Here is an 18,005-nt window from a genome sequence, read left to right as displayed (position 1 = left end):
TGAAAATGAACTGTCAATAATCAGTACTGACTATGTTGAACAACAGCTGAATTTAAGTTTTTTTTTTTGTGTGTGTGTTTTTTTTTTTTTTTTGAGCTTTAAAAAAAACACAAATCAATCCAACCTCTACATACCCTACCTTTTGGGGTATATGAGCCTATGAGAACATCTTTTGGAAGATGCTGAGGGTTTTCCACCTACGAGAGAAAACAGCTGAGAGAATTTGAGGGATTTTCTGGAACTTACAGTTTATGAGCAAATTGCTCTAAACTGGTGTATTACAGCAAATCCATTACTGCTTTTAGGAATATGAAATTAAAATATCTTTTCTCACTTCAGACTAGCAACCAAAACACAAGGAATTCTTTTTAAATGGTATAACCATAAAGCCTTTTTTACAGTCTTAAAGTATTTAGGTATGCATTGCTTCCTTGCTAAAAAACAACAACAACAAACAAACAAAAAAAACCAAACAACCAATACTATAAACAGATAAGATAAAAGACTGCAGGGAGAGAGAGCATCGTTTATTACAGTAATGAAGACTACTGGAAAAAAATACAGATTTCCACATATAAATACAGGTTTCCACATATAAAACCACATCTATATCCTCAGTCCACTAATAAGAACATTCCTGTTGAATTTCACTGTGATGACTCAGGGTCTTCATGCTCTCAGAGAACTTGAAAGATGGCTGGATTTTCAAAGCTGTTCCTTTCTTTTTTTGTATTTACAGAACAAGAAGGTCATATTTTCATTGTTCACATACGTAGTTATTCACTGGTAAGTTCAAGATGGATACAGGATCAGAGACATACCTAATCCAAGTTCAGGTCAAGTGCAGTTACATCCTCTTACCTCCTACGGTGCTTTAGGATGTCATCTTCATCACAGTAAAATCTTTAGTTCTAGAAAACAGCATGAGGGCAACAGAAAAACATTTGGCATGGCAAACTAGTCCTGCCCATCTCTGGGTCTATGCTCCTGCCAGTAGCTACCAGATTTAGTAACTGCAGGGAGTGGAAGCTCCAGATCGGATGGAACGCAAATGCCCTGCGCTCCCAACCACAGTACACAACACAGTCGTTTCTCCCACTTGGGTTTAATGTGTTTTTCTTAAAAATAAATACATAAAAGCCTTACCATTTCCCCCCAGAACAAAAGAAGTTAATGGGTTATAGACCTTCACCTGAAAATTGAAAGAGAATGTAAGAGCATTTGCCACCTTGGGCTCCTGTGTGTCGAGCAGCTGGTGCCAGTGGAATGCAAGCAAGGATGCTGCCAACAAATGTGAAGTCCTCTGCACCAGCTCTGTGCTAACTCCCACCACAAGGAGCATTTGCAGGGTGAGCTGAGAGCACAGCACAGGCACTGCCGTCACGTGGGAGCAGACGACAGGAGGAAACGGATGCAACGTTTGCAATGCTTCAGCCCTGCTGTGGATCTCCTGAGAAAGGATACACACTTTTTTTTTTTTTTTTCTGGTTAAATCAGCTCTTACAGACATTCTCCGCCAGGCAGTGAACCAGGCAGCAGCACCTCAGTGGGAGAGGCAAATCCCACAGTTTCTGCATCCCTGTGGAAATAGCAGAAGACTGATTAATTTAACACCGTGCCCTTTCTGAGAAAAAAAAGCAGTAAGACAGCAAGGGGCAAAATTCATATGAATGTACCAGCACCTCCTTCCTTCTTTGGCAGAGAACAGGAGGAGCAGACTCTACACGTCCACCCTCTCCCCAAATCACAGCAGTCAGTCAAAGCAGGCAGGGAGAAGGGGCTTTCCGCAAAGCCTGTGCCTTTGAGGCAGCAGAAGGGCAAAGCTCAGTTTTACGACTGTTGGCCCCAACACAATTTACCATTTACCAACTAATCCTCCTCCACTCGAGAGCACAAGGCCTGCTAAAGCTCTCATGTCCACTTCTCTGATTCTTCATTGTCCACACTGACAGAGAGAAGCCCAAGAGCTAATCGGTGTGTAATTCAATCGCTGTCCAGGCTGTGTCACAGCACAATGCTCTGCTTGTCGTGCCACGGGCTAAGGCAGCCAGCTACTGTTATGCACCACAGCAGGTGTGAAGAATGTCACTCGCTCCGACTGTATGTTACCACTCTGTCAAGGTCCACTTCTGATGCTACTACTTTCACTCTCCACTTAATGATTGTTTTTCTTAACGACAGCAAGCTAATTGTCGGCTGTATGCTGAAAGGGCACTCACGGTATTTTTGATCTTGAGTTTGGAATTCCTAAACAGCGTAACGTGGGCCTCATACAAAGTAAAACCCTCTGTTGTCCAGATCCCCAAAACATGGAGGGCTACTGAAAATCTCTACTTCCTTAGTCTTAATCCAGCAATTAATATGTTATGACTTACAGCATCCAAAGTGCTTCGCTTTGCTGTGCCTCACACTGGACAGTGCCACGCACTGTTTGGTAATAGCTTAAATCTGCAAAGCTCCTTCATACCTAATTCCATTTAAATCAGTGACAGAGAGGCGCTTCAAAAAACCCTATCCACGTGTAGATGGATAAAAATCTCCAGAAAACAAGACTAAACATGCTGCCATACTTAAATACAGATCTTGGGCCACTTTGAGAATGGCATTTGGTGTGCTTCCAGGTTTTGTTTTATCTTAATTTCCGACACCAAAAGGACTAGGAAGTTGCACCTCCATTTTTCTCGCTTCACGCCACAGTGCCAGGAAGCTGAAGAAGAGGGGTACAGAGGAATAAGGCAGGGCAACATCAACCACTTCCCCCGAGTGAAGCAGTACAGGTGTGCACAGCACCCAGCCGTGCTACTGGGCAGATCAGGAGCCAGTGGGGAACCACTGCTGATAAGGCTGCAGCAGCAAGAGTGAACTGGAAATTACTGAAACTGCTAAAAACAAAGGGACACTAAGACAGAGAATGCCTTCCTTCACACAGACACACATCAATTCCTTAATTTTAACATGGAAACAATACAAATAGGAGGAATACATGATGGAAGAACTGCACTGGGACAGGAATTGTTCAGGCCTGTTACAGGAGGAATAGTTTTTAGTCCAAAAGAATGAATGAAATCAGCTGGATACCCTAACCAATCTGAGAGGCAAGTAAGCCAAAATGGAAATAATTTCCCTGCCGCCACACAGATGATCTGAAGTCAGTACCTTTGGCTATGTGGAGTTTTTCTAATTCCATATGAACATTATGTCTAGCAAACTTACCTAATCTTGAACAGGGATAAAATACTACCTCACACTTCCAAATCCTGGGATGGTAGCAAGGGGATGAAGACCAGTATCAGCTGCAGAGAAGAGCACAGCATTCATTACTCACAATACGAACTGGCCATCTGCACTCAGGATGTTAACAAGTCTTGCTCAGTGCTGAAGCCAAGCTGCTCATTTCACCCATACTTGTCTCCTGCCATCACTGACGGCTGATTTCCAAACATGGGCAGACCACAGCTTACATGGCAGGGGCCACGAAACATTCCTGCATCCTGAATCAGGATTTAGCAACGCCCTGTGCCAAGCCTTAGAAGCATGTACAGCATTTACAACTGAGTACCTGCGGAAATCCCATTTCCTGACAAGGAGAGGCCTCCGATATTCTTGTTTTTCTCCTGGTCTTATGTGGCGTAATGGCCACATGGACAGCAGGGCTCTTTTAGGGTCAGTAACTGCTACTTCTGTATTGATGACATAACTTCATTCTCTCTTACTGAGGGCACAACTTCATTCTCCTTGTTGCCTCCCCATATTGAGGACAGGCCCCCTTCTTGTACCATTCACCCCACAGCAGTCCTTTTCCACTCGCTATTCATTGGTCAAACAACTTCACCCAGCAGCAGCAAACACCCAGCAATTTCTGTACCTTAATAGCTGGAGAACAAGCACCCCGAGACAGCAAGGCGTCCCCTGAATTACCCTTCTTTGTTCCCTCACGTTGTCTCCTCACCCTCCATTGACCTGGCACCATTTCCTCCACTCCTGCAGCTGCTTCTTAACCCCAGTTTCTCTGATTTTGTCTTCTTCCCTGGCTGCTGATTTTGGCAGTGTGTGTGTGATGCCCCAGCTGTCACACCTAGAGAACTATCATCCTGCAGGCTGCTCTGTGCCTAATCTCACCTCTGCCAGGCAGCTCACTGGAGCTTTAAACCAGCAGCTACAAACACCAAACAACTGTGAAATGCTACCAGCCCTCCAAATTTCTCACAGGTGGCCATGTACCTGACGAGACAGGTTCAGGAGCACGGAGATCAAACGTTTGTCACGGCCCTGCTGGTATTCAGAGGTCCCTCAGCCTCCTTTTGGGAACCAACATCCATCCCTGGGCCATGCAGGCTCAGAATGCCAGCCCCTGTGTCCCAGTTCCACCACGACATGCTACGACAATTTTCTTCTGCTAAATGCTGAGTGTAAAAGTGCTGAGTGCATCTCTGCAGCACACTCCCTTTTCCTTCCCTCCTGCTGATCAGCTCTTCCTCCGGGTAGCTCAGAGCCTACCCCCTCCTGTTGGCCATGGCAGCGGACGTTCAGACAGCTGCTAGGGCTGGATGAAGCACCTGCTCTGGGCAACAGCAGCTGGAGTTCATTTTGGGTCCAAAGGGCCGAGGCCAAGCGGGCTGACCGCATGTGCACTAATCCGGTATCATCACCAACTCCACCAACAACAGGTGCCTCTTTGAAGAGGGAGGGAAAAACTATTTGGGGAGGAATCAGAGCTTTATAAAGGATATTATGGGCCAGGTCCTCAGCTGGTACATGCTCAGTTAAAGCATGTATTCTCTTGAAGTTATATGAGTAATGCTCATATATGCCAGTAGAAGATTTGGCCCACTCTGAGTGCTGCTTCTGTTCCCTTTTCGGTTTTCCCCAGGATTTCACCTCCTCTCTTTGCTCTGCACTGACCTTCCTTTAAAAAGGAAAATAAACCTCCCTGCCCCTTGCTTCACAACAAAGAGCTGGAAGTCATAAGCTACGTAGGGCAAACTTCAACACCCTTCTCTACACGTGTAACATGGCCTCACCACTGCCTTACCAGATGTATCCCTCAGTCCTGCTTGGGTCCCAGAGTCCAGATCACGAGCATGCTTTAATGGGAACAAGGATGATCCTGTTCTGAAACACATCAAACCAAACCCAGTTAGATTCCCTTAAGAGAAATCTGTCAGCCCAGGCATCATAAGAATTGACACGTTCTTGCTCTGGCCAGTGGTCCTCATAGCCCAGTGCATTATCCATCTGTGGCTGCTACAAAATAGTCTGGGAAGAGTGCAAGAAACCCTGCCAGAAGCAGCTCCTGGCTCAGTTGGCTTCAAGCAAAATTTTCTTCTCATATTATTTTGCTAGAAGGGCACAGAGCTTTTCCTAAACCCCCGAATCCTCTCTGCGGCTTGCTGTCACCGGGCACATTTCACGCAGACCAGCTGCACAGGATTTATTCGACCAGTTTTGGAGTATCAAAGCTAACTTTTTTGCCTTTGCCTCAGGCAGATGCTCAGTATGCAGGATTTCAACCAGAGAACGAGCAGTTCTGCAAAATTTGCAAATGCTCGGGGAAGTGATTTCTGAATTATAAAAATGACAGGAACTGGAGCTGTGGTCTAATAATCAAAAAGAAAAGGCTTCACTGAAACCACTCTGGGTAATGCCACGGTGTCCTAAAGACCAGAATAAGCAACTTCCCAGGACTGTCAGCTAATGTTGCTGGCTGCCTTCAGTGCCACGATTCCAGCAAAACCAGGCGAATGCCCAAATCTAGAGATCCTCTGCACACAGACAGTGAAATCAGGAGTGATTTGTCTGATCCTTGCAAGCTGGCACAGGAGAGTTTGCCTGGGACACACTGCCACAAACAGCCTACAGCCTAACACCTGCCCTCATAACAACTTTATAACGGATTTAAAGCCATTAAATTTAGGTGGAAAATGATCAGAAAGGGAAACCCTACGGCACCACAACACCTAGGTGATAAAGGATAATATACAGATGGCTTACAAAAGGTGCTTTGAGCAGAAAGCAGTAATAAAGGGTCATTCTGTGACTGCAGCTAGAAGAGGAATTACTTCACAGGAATTTACCCTAGTCTTTAAGGTCTGTGCTGCTTGAGTGAAATTATCCACTTCTGGTTTGTCTGATTTACCCCCATTAGAAGTGTATTAATACAAAATTTTAAACGTTTACCTGATGAATGTTCACATTAAATTAAAAAAAAAAAAAAAAAAAGACTGATTTTTTTTTTTTTTGGCTCAGCTTCATTTATACTTTGAGAGGGATCTTTTTCAAACAAAGACTGTGAAAATGGCTCACTCATATTTTTTTTGACGAATGCAAAATCTAAAACATTTGGAATAATCTCTCCTTCACCTGCAGACATCTTCCAAACCTCTCACTACATCCGTGGCTTCAATTTCTTCTCTCTCTCAAGCCAAGTAGCAAATGTCATCAGCCAAACCATTTAAGCCCCTGGTTTATCTGTACTTCAGAAGCAGGAGCTCTTGGTATTAGCAAGGACACTAAGAACAGTGATTATCAGCAAAATACAGTAGCAGGACAATAAAAGGCTCTGGACCTTCATCAGAAGATGTAGTTTACTACAGGCAAATATTACTAGAGCCCAAATATTCTCAGTATGGACAGAGTGCATCTGCTCATCCTCAACTCGAACAGATCTGATGTTCTTTCAAGGGCCACTGAGTGTGGAGCAAACCTACCCACGTTTACACTGCCTGGAAGGCGTTACCTGCAACCACTGATTTCAGATGGCACAAGCTGTACCTAAAAAGGGGCACTGCCTTTTCCAACACGTCAAGTCTTGTTTTCTCATTTGTCCAAAAATTAAGTACAGAGTCTTGTCCACAGATGTGGAAAAAAAAGTAAAAGTAGAACAGGAAGGCACAGGATACAAATTATGAAAGACTTTAGGTAGCTTGGGATTGCACAACTCCCTTATGTAACGCGCTGCCTGGGGCACACCACATGTTTTCCGAAATTCCTCAGAATCCCCTTAAATTTGTTCCAGTGCTGAGACCCAGCAGATTCAACCTGCAGTCAGTGACTGGCCATACGGCGTGCCACGGACAGATCACATCAATGAGCCTTACGTTTGCTGGCCTGTGCTTTTTTTCAGTATAATTTGAAAGAACAATTGCAAAAATCTGAGACAAACAAACCCTGCTGATTTCATCTTACGTGCAGCCTCTCCAAGAAACGAGATGGGTAATATCAGCCGGTACCAATGGACAGTAATAGTCCACTTAAGAGTTTATTGGTGAGAGAAGAAATAGAGATTGAAGGGCCAAGCCCTGTGCTGCTCCATCTGCTGCTCAGCCTGGCTGCCAGCCCCCTGCAGCCACCAGGCACACAGGCAGGGGCACAGTTACATCTTTTAGGCCTGGCTGGAAGCACCCACTCACCCCACAACACAAAATACCTGCTGTGGGCACGGAGCTGCCCCTGGGGGCCACATCAGGCAGGGCAGGAGCAAAGGGCGAGGACGAGTTGGCCCAGGCTATGCTTTAGACACAGCACAGATGTGCTAACGGGCTGTGGGCATATTCTGTCTGGAGTAAAGGACGGATTTCAATTGGTAAAGTTTCAAAGATTTTTCTCCTTAACGCAGGAGTTTATATAATTCAACATTTAGAAAGTTCTTTAAGAAAGAACCTCATTGCAAAAAGAAGAAAAACGTACTTCAAAAATGACTTCCTAAATCAGAATTAAAATATTTTGTGTACAGGATTTCACTGTGGTACCTTGTTTTAGGAAATGAAATACATACATACATGTGTGTATGTACACATATATACACTGTCTGTGTACACATATATACTCCTGTCTGCTCTGTTTGATATTAGCAAGAACAAGGCACTCACTTTGGTAGAACTAGGCTCTAAGTTCAGCTTCTGAAAAGCCCTTCTCTCACACAGCTACAGCATGCTGATTTCACAGCACTAAAACAAAGTGGACCTTCCTGAACTCTTTACATTTGCTCGGTGACACAAAGACAAAAAAAATCTATGCCAGAATGTTCCCCTCGCAGCTTGGTCACAGTGCTGCTGTCACCACGGGGCCGTCTCCTGTTTTGCTGAGGATTGCTTTTACTGTAAGGCCATTTTAAAAAAAGTTGTTTTTCTATGCTTGCTTAAGTAGTAACCTCCCAAATTTCAGGTTGCTTTTTTAACTCTATGAGTCATACAGTACAAAAAGGCACAGAAACAACTCAGAAGTCTTGCTGGCTTTTCTTCCATGGAAAAAGGGAAATGAAGCAGAGCGGGATCAGAGAAAACAGTGAAATGAAGCACCTGTTGAGAACAGCAAAGCATATGGATAAAGGGGCAAAATGTCTTCAAGTCTAACACAAGCGATTGTGAATTCACGGGTGCTTGTATGAATCCTTCTCCATTTCCTGCCAGAGAGCTTAGGTTTCACTTAATTACGAAATAAAATCACGAACGAAGACGGCTAATTTACAGGAATACACATCATACATTTGTTTACTGCTTTCTTCTAATTTAGCCCTCAACTTTCATCATAGCTATTGATGGCCGCTGAATCATCATGTAAGAAAAAAGTTTGGCAGCGTTAGATATAGTATGAAAAATCTGCCACAGCTAGGAAGAAGCTAACAGATGGTGGCTGGACAGAAGCAACACAGCCACAATTCTTGCTACCTGTGGTTAAAGGACAGAAAACGCAAACTCCAGAATACAAACTGCAGCTTTCAAGGACAGACAATCAAGGCAGAAAACGGCCAGATTCAATTAAATGTTTGCTAGTAGTCTTAACAGAAAAGCTATCTTCAGATGACTGCTGAAGCCCTATGACAGTAACTCTGTCCTCTTTGTGACTCTCTGCCAAAGAACTAAAAGGGGGGCATGTTGTAAGAGAGCTTCTTTTCTGTATACCATGCTGTGGCTGCTCAGCTTCCCACTCTGGCATACTGCTTTTCAACACTCTTTCGAATGTGTTGTACCAAAATCATCCCAAATCACAAATGTAAATCAAGGCATGTGCCTGACATTACGCATGTAAATAATCCTGGATTATGGGAATGAGGAGGGCCAATCCCCTCACCAATGCTACTTACAGAGCCCTTGCTTGCAGTGGCTTGCACCGAACTACCTCCTCATGCTTTCCCTCAGTGCCCAACCTCTGTCACCCCAAGAAGGGCTGTTTGTTCGGGCAATCTGTAAAGCACCTTTGTACTTCAGGATATAGCAGGAATAAAGAACTAACCCAGATTCACTTGTATAGAAGTCATACACATACATTGCTACCCCAAGTGGGTAGTAGCTTTTCTAAAGCATATGGTTTCAGAAAGAAACCTAATACTTTCTCCTCAGTTTAGAGTAGATGAAAACCAGCTCAACTATCTTAAAAGCCCCCTACCTGATACCAGGCACTGTGTTTACTCCATGCCATGCTGAGATGTTGTTACTACCTAGGAAACTGAACAAAGCACTCATCCTCCTAGGATACAGCATTATTTAAAAATCAAGATTGAGATCACAAGTTTTTGGAACAGATGGTAATTTCCTCAGTCCAGGTATGACCAGCATGAGAGACCACCTCATCCTGCATAGCAAGAATCCCTAGATTAATTTGTAATGGAAATTTTCCATAACAAATTTAACTGCAGTACCAATTACATGTATTTATTTTAATTCTGTGAGGCGCAAAGCAAAATAAATTCAGTGATGTTCTCATAAAACAAGCAGTTACCGAATGGGTGGAGATCAAGGAGATTACGAGACAGTTTTCAGACTGGGCCTATGCTTCATATGTAGACTTAAGAAACGTCTTTGCATCTTAGTTCTCCATCACTGGCATGGGATAACATAAAATACTGACTTCCAAAAGTCAGCATGTGATCGCAAGTCCGCTAATACAGATATGAGCATGCATGCACTAGTATGCTCAGAAATTACCACTATGAACACACGGGCCCCTCTAAGAAAACATACTATGAGCTTTTCATGGACACACGCTAACTTGCTTTCTATTTTGTTTTCACACTTGAAATTCTTTGGATTGCCCACAGAAGGGAGGTCACTGGATATCGTTTTATATTAGGAAGGCAATACTGCATGCTCACAGAGACACCACACACTTGCCCTTTTTATTCTTCTTAGGCCTTCAAAGAATTATGCTGGAATTGTAAAACACACGCCACTGCTTCACTGGCTAAAACAACGGCAGCTGGCATGCAGGGAGCTGAAAAGTATGAAGAGTCTGACGTGCATCATCCCAGCAGAAGTCCCTAGTGCCACAACTAAAAGCGGGACCCTTATTGCCTTCAGAACTAGGTCACACAGCGTTGAACTGCCCTGTGAATATATCGTAACTTGTGAATTCAGGTACTTACTTCTGGGCTGAAATACTAAGGGCAAGCTGCACTCACATGCAGTTTAACCATATTTTTATTATTATTATTATTATTATTATTATTATTATTATTATTATTATTTATTTACTTTTAATGGCAACTTCACACAGTTTTACTGGAACTTCTGATTTCACTTGGCTACGGCATGAAGAATCAGAAGCACAAATGATGGGAAATCACGTCAAACAAAGAGGGTTGAACAGCATAAAAGACAGAGGCGCCGAACTGGCAGCACACAGGTTTCTGATGAGCAGCTCTCCTGCCAGCCCCGTACTGCTGCCCGCTGTGTGCTCGGCTCGAGGCAGTCAGATCCGATGACAACCAGGGCACGCAATGGGCCGATGGCACTGCCCCTGCAGCCCTTGTGAATGGCTCTCTGGGGCTGCTCCTGTTCGAAAAATATTCCACAGAGCAGCATGCTTGCTCAGCAGAAAGTCACTGAACAGAAAAATATCGGATTTGAAGGGTGTACAGAGATTAAGGGCACTGGGGCCACGCTTCACACGTAGCCTTCAGCAACGTTTCCGCTGCGACGGCTTTTCCCCGCTCAAAGCACAAGCTCAAAGCAGCGACACGCAGCACAAAACCCACACAAGGAAGTGGCTGAAAACGCCAGACGCCTGCATTTTCAAGCTCCTCAACACACTTCACGCCTGGGACTGGGACATCTAACCCCAATTTGGCTCAACCACTCGCGGACCTAACGCCGACCAGGGGCTGAGGGGACGGGCACCGGGGCGGGGCGGGCACGAAATGGCGGCGGCGGCCGCTCCCTCCCGCCCCGGCGGGCAAGGTGCGCCGCAGGTGCCCGGCCCTATATGAGGCGGCGCGGGCGGCCCGGCCCCGCTGCCCCATGGCGGCGCCCGCCCTGGCCGAGCCGCGCTCCAAGCGGCCCCGGGTGTCGCTGCCCGCCTGCCCGGCGCACCGCCCGCTGCCCGCCGGCCGCCTGAGGCAGAGCTTCCCGGTGGCCGTGGAGGAAGGGCTCTGCGGGGTCACCGGAGCCCTGCTGGAGCTCGCCTACAGCCTGCAGGCGCTGGTAAGGAGCAGGAGGAGGAGGAGGAGGAGGAGGAGAAGGAGGAGAAGGGCAGGAGGGGGGTCGGGAGAGCTTCGAGGCGGGGGAGCCTCGTCTGTGAGGAGAGTGCTGGCGGTACCGGGGTTGTTTCTTCCCCCCAAATTTCGCGAGCGTGGTGAATCTGAGAGCGTAGGTTGTGAGGTGGCTGCTTGTCAGCATCCGTGCTCGCTCTGCAGGCTTTAAAAAAGATAGCTCAGGTATCACCTAACGTGCGTGTCAGAATCGTGGCTGGCCACGCATCAAATACTAAGGCTTCAAGTGTTTTAATGAAGCCATTACAATAAAAAAAGAGATAATCAATGCTGTCCCTTCGGATGCCAGGCATCTGCGGAGAAGCACCACGTTCTGTATATCCCCCAGATCTCTGATGAAGCCGAGTATTAAACCAACAAAAATGAAGTATACAGCAAAACAACAACTAGTTAAGCACATGGATTAAAGTAATAGTAGTGACTGAGAGCTGGAAGAAGCCTAACTAGAAGCAGACAGTAGATAAACCTAAAAATATGAACACTTTAAAAACATTTAATGATTTCCATAAAAGATTTACCTTAACAGTTAAGTAGGTGCGGTAACTATGGCTCTTTTTGAAGTCCTGCAGCACCCTTGCACTGAAGAACTTGTTATAAAACGTGGTGTTTCAACTCTTCTGTAAACAGAAACATGAATGAATGAATGGCTGCAGGAAAAGGATTACGCAAGTATTACAACGATGTTTTAATAAAACATTCCAGTGTGCGCTTGCCCTATAATGCCTTACTGTGATGCATGTGTACGTGTGTCCCAGGTGTGGGGGTATCCTAGATGGTAATTCAAATACCAACTTGTTGTATTGTGCATATAAATTTTATGCACTTTTTGTAAGCAGATAAGCAGCAGATGAAACACAACTAATTCAGTATTATGCAGGGCAACAGATCAAAGCAGGCAAGACAATAGGAAGCAGAAAAACATAGGAAATGCACACATTTGTCCTTCTCCCCTCATAGGCATTCTATAAGCCAGCAGCTTGATATGCAGGACTCCCACCCAGACTATGTCCAAGAGGCAAAAGCTGTGTTGCACCCGCATGTTTAGGGAACGAGCGGACCAAGATACTGTAGCTCCCTCAATTCCTTTCTTGCCTATTTCCAGCTGTTGCCTCTGTCTTCAACATCAAAGTGGAGCAGAGCTAGTGTTGAAGCCTCTATAAGCTGGTGGCTTCCCACTGCTACCTCTCTCCAGTGCATCCTGTTTATAGGACAGCAATGTCACAAAGTTCTCTTCCTAACAGAATTGTTGAGGGCTCTAATAATGTAGTCAAATATTGCAGTGATTATTAAAACCATTACTTTCCCATATGGAACAGAACAAGCCTGTGGTGGGTTTACAGTTTTAATACTTCTGAAGTATTCTTGGCAAGAGCTATATACAACACTCAATTATATTATGGTATAGTATTGTACTGTACAACGTATAGTTCAATAGTAGTAGTATTTATGTGGGAATAGCATTATCCATAATGAAGGTGATAAATGGATGCAAAGTTATGCTTGTTCTCTTTTTGCATTTGCCTCAACTTTTTCATAGCTTTGAAAGCTTTCTTTTCACTGGAATGAGTGAAAATTTCTCTGAGAGAAATTGTATGTTCCCTGTGGGGACTATGCATTTGGGAAGTAAAACAAACAAAACTTAGCTGAGATCCTCAGAATATTTTCCTAACTGAGAGAGAGCATCCGTACTTATGGCTATGTATCTAGAATTAAAGGCTAGGAGTTCGAATAGAAGTAAAGATTTTCTGTTGCAGACAGTAAGACTTTATTGCAGAAAAAGTGGATGAAGACCTTCAAGTGATTGTGCTGGTAGAACAAGTTCTTTTGGAAGCATCTCATGGATTCTGATAGTCACGTTCTGCTGCAGGTAAATCCCATCTCTAGCAAATCCTAACATTGCTTGTTTGTTGTTTTTTTTTGTTTGTTTTTTTTTTTTTTTTTTTTTTGTTGTTTGTTTGCTTAGGGTGAATATTTTGATCAATCACATGTGGCTCTACCGAATGTTTCCAAGTTCTTCTGCCATCAAGCTCTGGAAGAGAGAAAAGCTGCAGAGGCTTTGATGGAGTATCAGCAAGAAAGAGGAGGCCATTACTGTGGTAAAACCATCCAGGTGTGTAGCAAACAAGAAGTTTTCAAGCATTTGCAATGAGCTGTAATTATTCTAACTTCTTGCATTATAGTGTTGGTACTTCAGCTCCCTGCATTCATCCTGTTAGATTTCCAGATACAATTTCCCTGTCCTATTAGTGTACATGCTTTTGTTCTTGATTACAGCACCTGGAAGCTGTCAGACATGCAGTCCTAACTCTGTGTGGTTGCTCTTCTAGCCAAAAAGAATATGAACAATGGTCCCCTCTTCCTTATGCTCAGCTGGAGACTGCTGTTTCCAGTGTGCTGTGATGGATAATGTGAGGCTCCTTAAACTGTTTCAATGCTGAGACAGCCAACTTGTCTGCCTTCACATTGAAACCACACAGAAGCCTAGAAGGCAGATCTGTTATAGTTCAAGACAGGCTTTGAACTAAGAGATCTGTCTGACTCAGGTTTCACAGGTACAAAGGAGTAACTCAAAGTTACCAGTAAAAAAAAAAAAAAAAAAAATTGTTAAAGGGCTGGATATTCCTCTAACAAGTTTGTATTATCTTAATAGTTAATGCAGAATACTCCCTTTGGACTACCATGCATTTGGTAAGCTGTAGGGGAAAAAAAGCCATTGTTGCTTGCTGAATCCCTGTTTCTTGAAAAAGTGTTTGGGTTCTGCCACTTAGGTGTGTTTACAGCCATCCAATTCAGCAAGAAATAACAGCTGCTGCAAGCTAGGAGTTGTTGTTGCAAAATCCTAACACATCATATTTAGAGGGCCAAGTAAATTGCAGGAAAACACTGAACATGGTAAGATGAGCTGTTCATCTGTGTAAATGTAATTTTGTCTTTGTTTCTAGAAACCAAACTATGACTACGCAGTCGGTCTGGTGAAAGCTCTGGAGCTAGCAATGGTACAGTGGAAAACTATGACTCGGTATTTTGAAGAACTTTATGCCATAAGCATTGAAAACGCAGACCCTCATAGCGCAAGCACTATCAAGAAACAATTCATTGGGCCCAAAATCCGGAAGATCAAGCTGATGGGAGATCTTCTGACCAATGCTCGCAGGCTTGATTGTTCCCAGGATGGCAGAAATAGTCTTGGGGATTACTTTATGGACCGGTTGCAGAAGGAGTTCAGAACAGGCATAGAGTTGGAGCCTGGTCAGCAGTGCAGCCCCTGCCCGCCTCTCCAGCAGGGTACAGGAGCTGCAGAGGGTTTGAAGCGACCCCAGAAAGATTTTTTCCAGCACAGGAATAACATAGGGCCAATATATGCAACCATCCACTGCACTGCCACGCTGCCACAGTGCAATAATGACGGGACAGGAGCAAAAGTGAAGCAGGGGAGGGAGGTTGTTTAATGCTGTGGCTGTTGCAGCTGTGGGGCAACTCCTAAAGGCAGACCTGTACAGAGGGTGGCCTGGAAAGGAGAGCCCAGGAGGCATGATCACTCCATTTTTTTTATACCCTTTTCCTCATCTTTTGAGCCACAGCTCAAAATCCAGCCCATATCATTTTATTTTTTTTTTTTTTTTTGCTTAAATGATAGCTAGGTTGCTAGTTAACCTAGGTTGTCAGCATTAATCGTATTTTTATCTATGCTATTCTTCCTGGAAACCCAAAGCTTTTAGGCCTCTTCTGTCTTAAATGACTAAGGGGGTTAGTTTGTGCAAATTATTTTTAACAGTATATACAACTCTTATTCAAAGCAAACTTTAGTACAAAGTAATTTCCATTTGAGAGAAAAGCTAAATATTTTTTATATTACTAGATATTTTAGTATACAAACATAATGCAATGAACTTGTTAGGACAAAACTTGTTTTAAAAAAGTCTTTTATCACAGTAGCAGCTTAAATAAGTAGTCCAATTCATTTATTTACAGCCCAGCTGTTTCTAGTTGTATGCTTCTCCAAGATGAAGGATGCAAACATTTCCTCAACAGTGGGAACATGACTATGTGCAGTTTTTTACTACGCTCACTTGCCTTTTCTCATCCTCGGAAAGCAGATGAGGTAAATCAGGGGTCCACATCTAATACTCCAGAAGATTTGGACAGTACTTTTGGATACATGGTTCAACTCTTAGGTTGCCCTGGGTGCAGTCAGGAGTTGGACTCTGTGATCATCAGCGTATTATATCACTGTAAGTTCCTTCCCCTCACCTGCTACAAGAGTGCCTTTCTTTCTCAACATGGGCTGGCTACAGGAAGAGGAACTGGCTAGATCAGCTACATTGCTTTTTGTTTTTTTTTATATACCACTTTTTTATGCATATGGGTTTTGCTCTGTTGAAAGATTCTTACACTTTTATGTAATAGGTATACCGTTTACACTATCATGTTTGAAAAATAAATTCAGTTGAACATTAAAAAATGGCATGTAGCATCTACACTGTATTCCCCATTTGACAACACAGAAATCTCTTCTCCAAGAGATTTTTGCAAACAAACAACACAGTACCAATACTTACCTGCTGTGGAGAAAGTTGCACAGGTGACTTCAAAGATGAAAAGAGTAGACCACAGAATGATACAAATGCTAGAAGACTGTACTAAGGTGAGAACAGTGCACAATGAAACATGGTCGGAAAAGTCTTGACTCTGCACAGCTGCAGTTAAGTACCCATTTCTGCAAAACTGCATTAGCCTACTTCATTTCTGGTAGTGTTGAAACACAGGATAGACAATTACAGTGCTGATGCTTTCTCAAACTTCCTGCTAATAATGATTTAGCTTTTCAGGGGGAGGGGTGGTTAGGGAGGAGTCACTGTTAGGAACATGCTGGATTTGTCTGTTGAGGATGGCTGCTCTTGAATACATCAGAAATTTAAAAGATATTTCCATCTGGGCTGGATTCCAACACCCACTCTCACGCTGAGCATACCTTATTCAACAATTAGTTCCACTGACTACAACTCAACATGAATAAGAGCAATGGAATCCATCCTCCGTATTAAAATATAGCTCACTTAATACGAAGCGAGCAAAACTGCTAGTTGAATTATAAACTAGTGCCAAATAAAAACAAGTAGTACAGCCAATGCTTGACTTCTACAGTGGGCTTCTCCTTTAAGGAGTCATTACCTTTCTACAGTGTAGGCACAGCTTCCAGCATTTAACATCTTAAATGAGTTTCACCACAACAAAAAGCCAACTTTTCAATGCAGGGCTGCTCCTTTTCCCCTGAAACAGTGTCATGTGTGTTTCTAAAAGACGCTTACCTTCATCTCTGCAACTGGATGTTACCAGCACATTTTCAGACTTCAGGCCTTTTTCTCTTCCAGAATACCTCCTGGACCCTCTGCCTGAAAAGACAATTCTGTTAATTTTAGGTAAACTCGCAATCAGCTATTTTCCCAGTTTATCATCTTAAAAAAGAAAGAAAAAATAAATCATAACTGTAGGTAGCTGAAGTTTTTCTTGTCCACATGTTTGTGCTGTGAGGCACATATGCCTATGAATATCATCTCAGTAAGTCTGTCAGCAGTACCTGTCAGTTGTGAATAGGATGAGCCTCTCTGTGCTTTGTAGTATGGGATGTACAATCTGCCTCTGCCTTCTCATCTTCATTTCAACCATACCCTGAGAAACAGAGATAAAGGATAAATGTGGAACAGTTATAGTGACAACAAAGTTCAGAGTAACCATACAGGTTTTCCTTCCTTAGCTGATTGTATACACACACTGTACTTGCAAAGCAATGTCCAAAACCACCCAAACACACAACCTGCACTGCTCAGAATAGCCATCAGTACCCTATATAACTGCATCTAAATTGGAAGCTCTGGAAGGACCTTATCTTTACTTGAAGTTATGAGTTACAGAGGCTTACAAACAGGTATTGACAATGGCGTATTTCTAAACACTGCCATAAGCACTGCCTGTGGTTGTAGGGAAAGGGAGCTTGCTGCTGCCTACTCTCAGAGCAAGGAATTAACTTACAGTCTCTATGGAGAACACGCCTTCCTTCCTCTTCTCCACTGTGGCCACACAAAATTGAGAAGAGCAGCTCAGGATTTTGTGTTTTTGCAAGGACTTCTTTCAGGCATACCACAGAAGGCAACATCTTCCTGGACAAATGCATCTGTGGGCAAAACACTGGAAAGTGAACGTGAGTTTTGGTGGTGGCAGCACAAGGTAAGTCTTCAAAGGCAGCTTCACTGGAAGACCACTCCGAGCAGAGCTCACCAGCTGCTCGTGGCTTCTTCCTGACTTTTTCACTTCAGTGAATTCATGCACTTAAGCGTGTTCATGGGCAGTTAAGTTACAGACAGTCTTGCTTGTATCACTTGTCTAAGTCCAGCCATTTGTTACAACTTTGCCCAAATCAAGTGATCTGTGTGCAAGTCCCACAATGCTTTTTTCTGGGGTCTAATATAGCCTAGAAGCACGCTTACAGTGGCAGAACATGCTACAGCATGAGGTAATTATT

General features: G+C 43.7%; 1 protein-coding gene and 1 long non-coding RNA gene across 4 annotated transcripts; one reads left to right on the top strand and one right to left on the bottom strand.

Annotated features, from left to right (window-relative positions):
• Positions 1 to 398: 398 nt before the first annotated feature.
• On the bottom strand, positions 399 to 16,879 carry LOC309878249. 3 transcript variants are annotated; one of them, XR_014317516.1, is made up of 6 exons: positions 16,795 to 16,879; positions 12,004 to 12,102; positions 5,033 to 5,112; positions 3,214 to 3,293; positions 1,543 to 1,579; positions 399 to 1,450 (listed from the first exon to the last, which is right to left on the bottom strand). It is a non-coding gene; the product is annotated as an uncharacterized lncRNA (long non-coding RNA). The 3 variants fall into 3 exon arrangements; XR_014317515.1 differs by having other exon boundaries at positions 399 to 1,579; XR_014317517.1 differs by lacking the exon at positions 16,795 to 16,879 and adding an exon at positions 16,045 to 16,122 and having other exon boundaries at positions 399 to 1,579.
• LOC309878248 (ferritin light chain-like) lies at positions 11,041 to 15,834 on the top strand. The gene is made up of 3 exons (XM_082760526.1): positions 11,041 to 11,417; positions 13,449 to 13,595; positions 14,428 to 15,834. Exons 1-3 carry the CDS (start codon positions 11,235 to 11,237, stop codon positions 14,932 to 14,934), a joined length of 837 nt encoding a protein of 278 aa, XP_082616652.1. The 5' UTR covers positions 11,041 to 11,234; the 3' UTR covers positions 14,935 to 15,834.
• Positions 16,880 to 18,005: the final 1,126 nt, after the last annotated feature.

Source organism: Aythya marila (assembly GCF_965140915.1).
Source record: "Aythya marila genome assembly, chromosome: 5".
Lineage (NCBI taxonomy): Eukaryota > Metazoa > Chordata > Aves > Anseriformes > Anatidae > Aythya > Aythya marila.
This window is presented reverse-complemented; position numbering and strand designations above follow the sequence as displayed.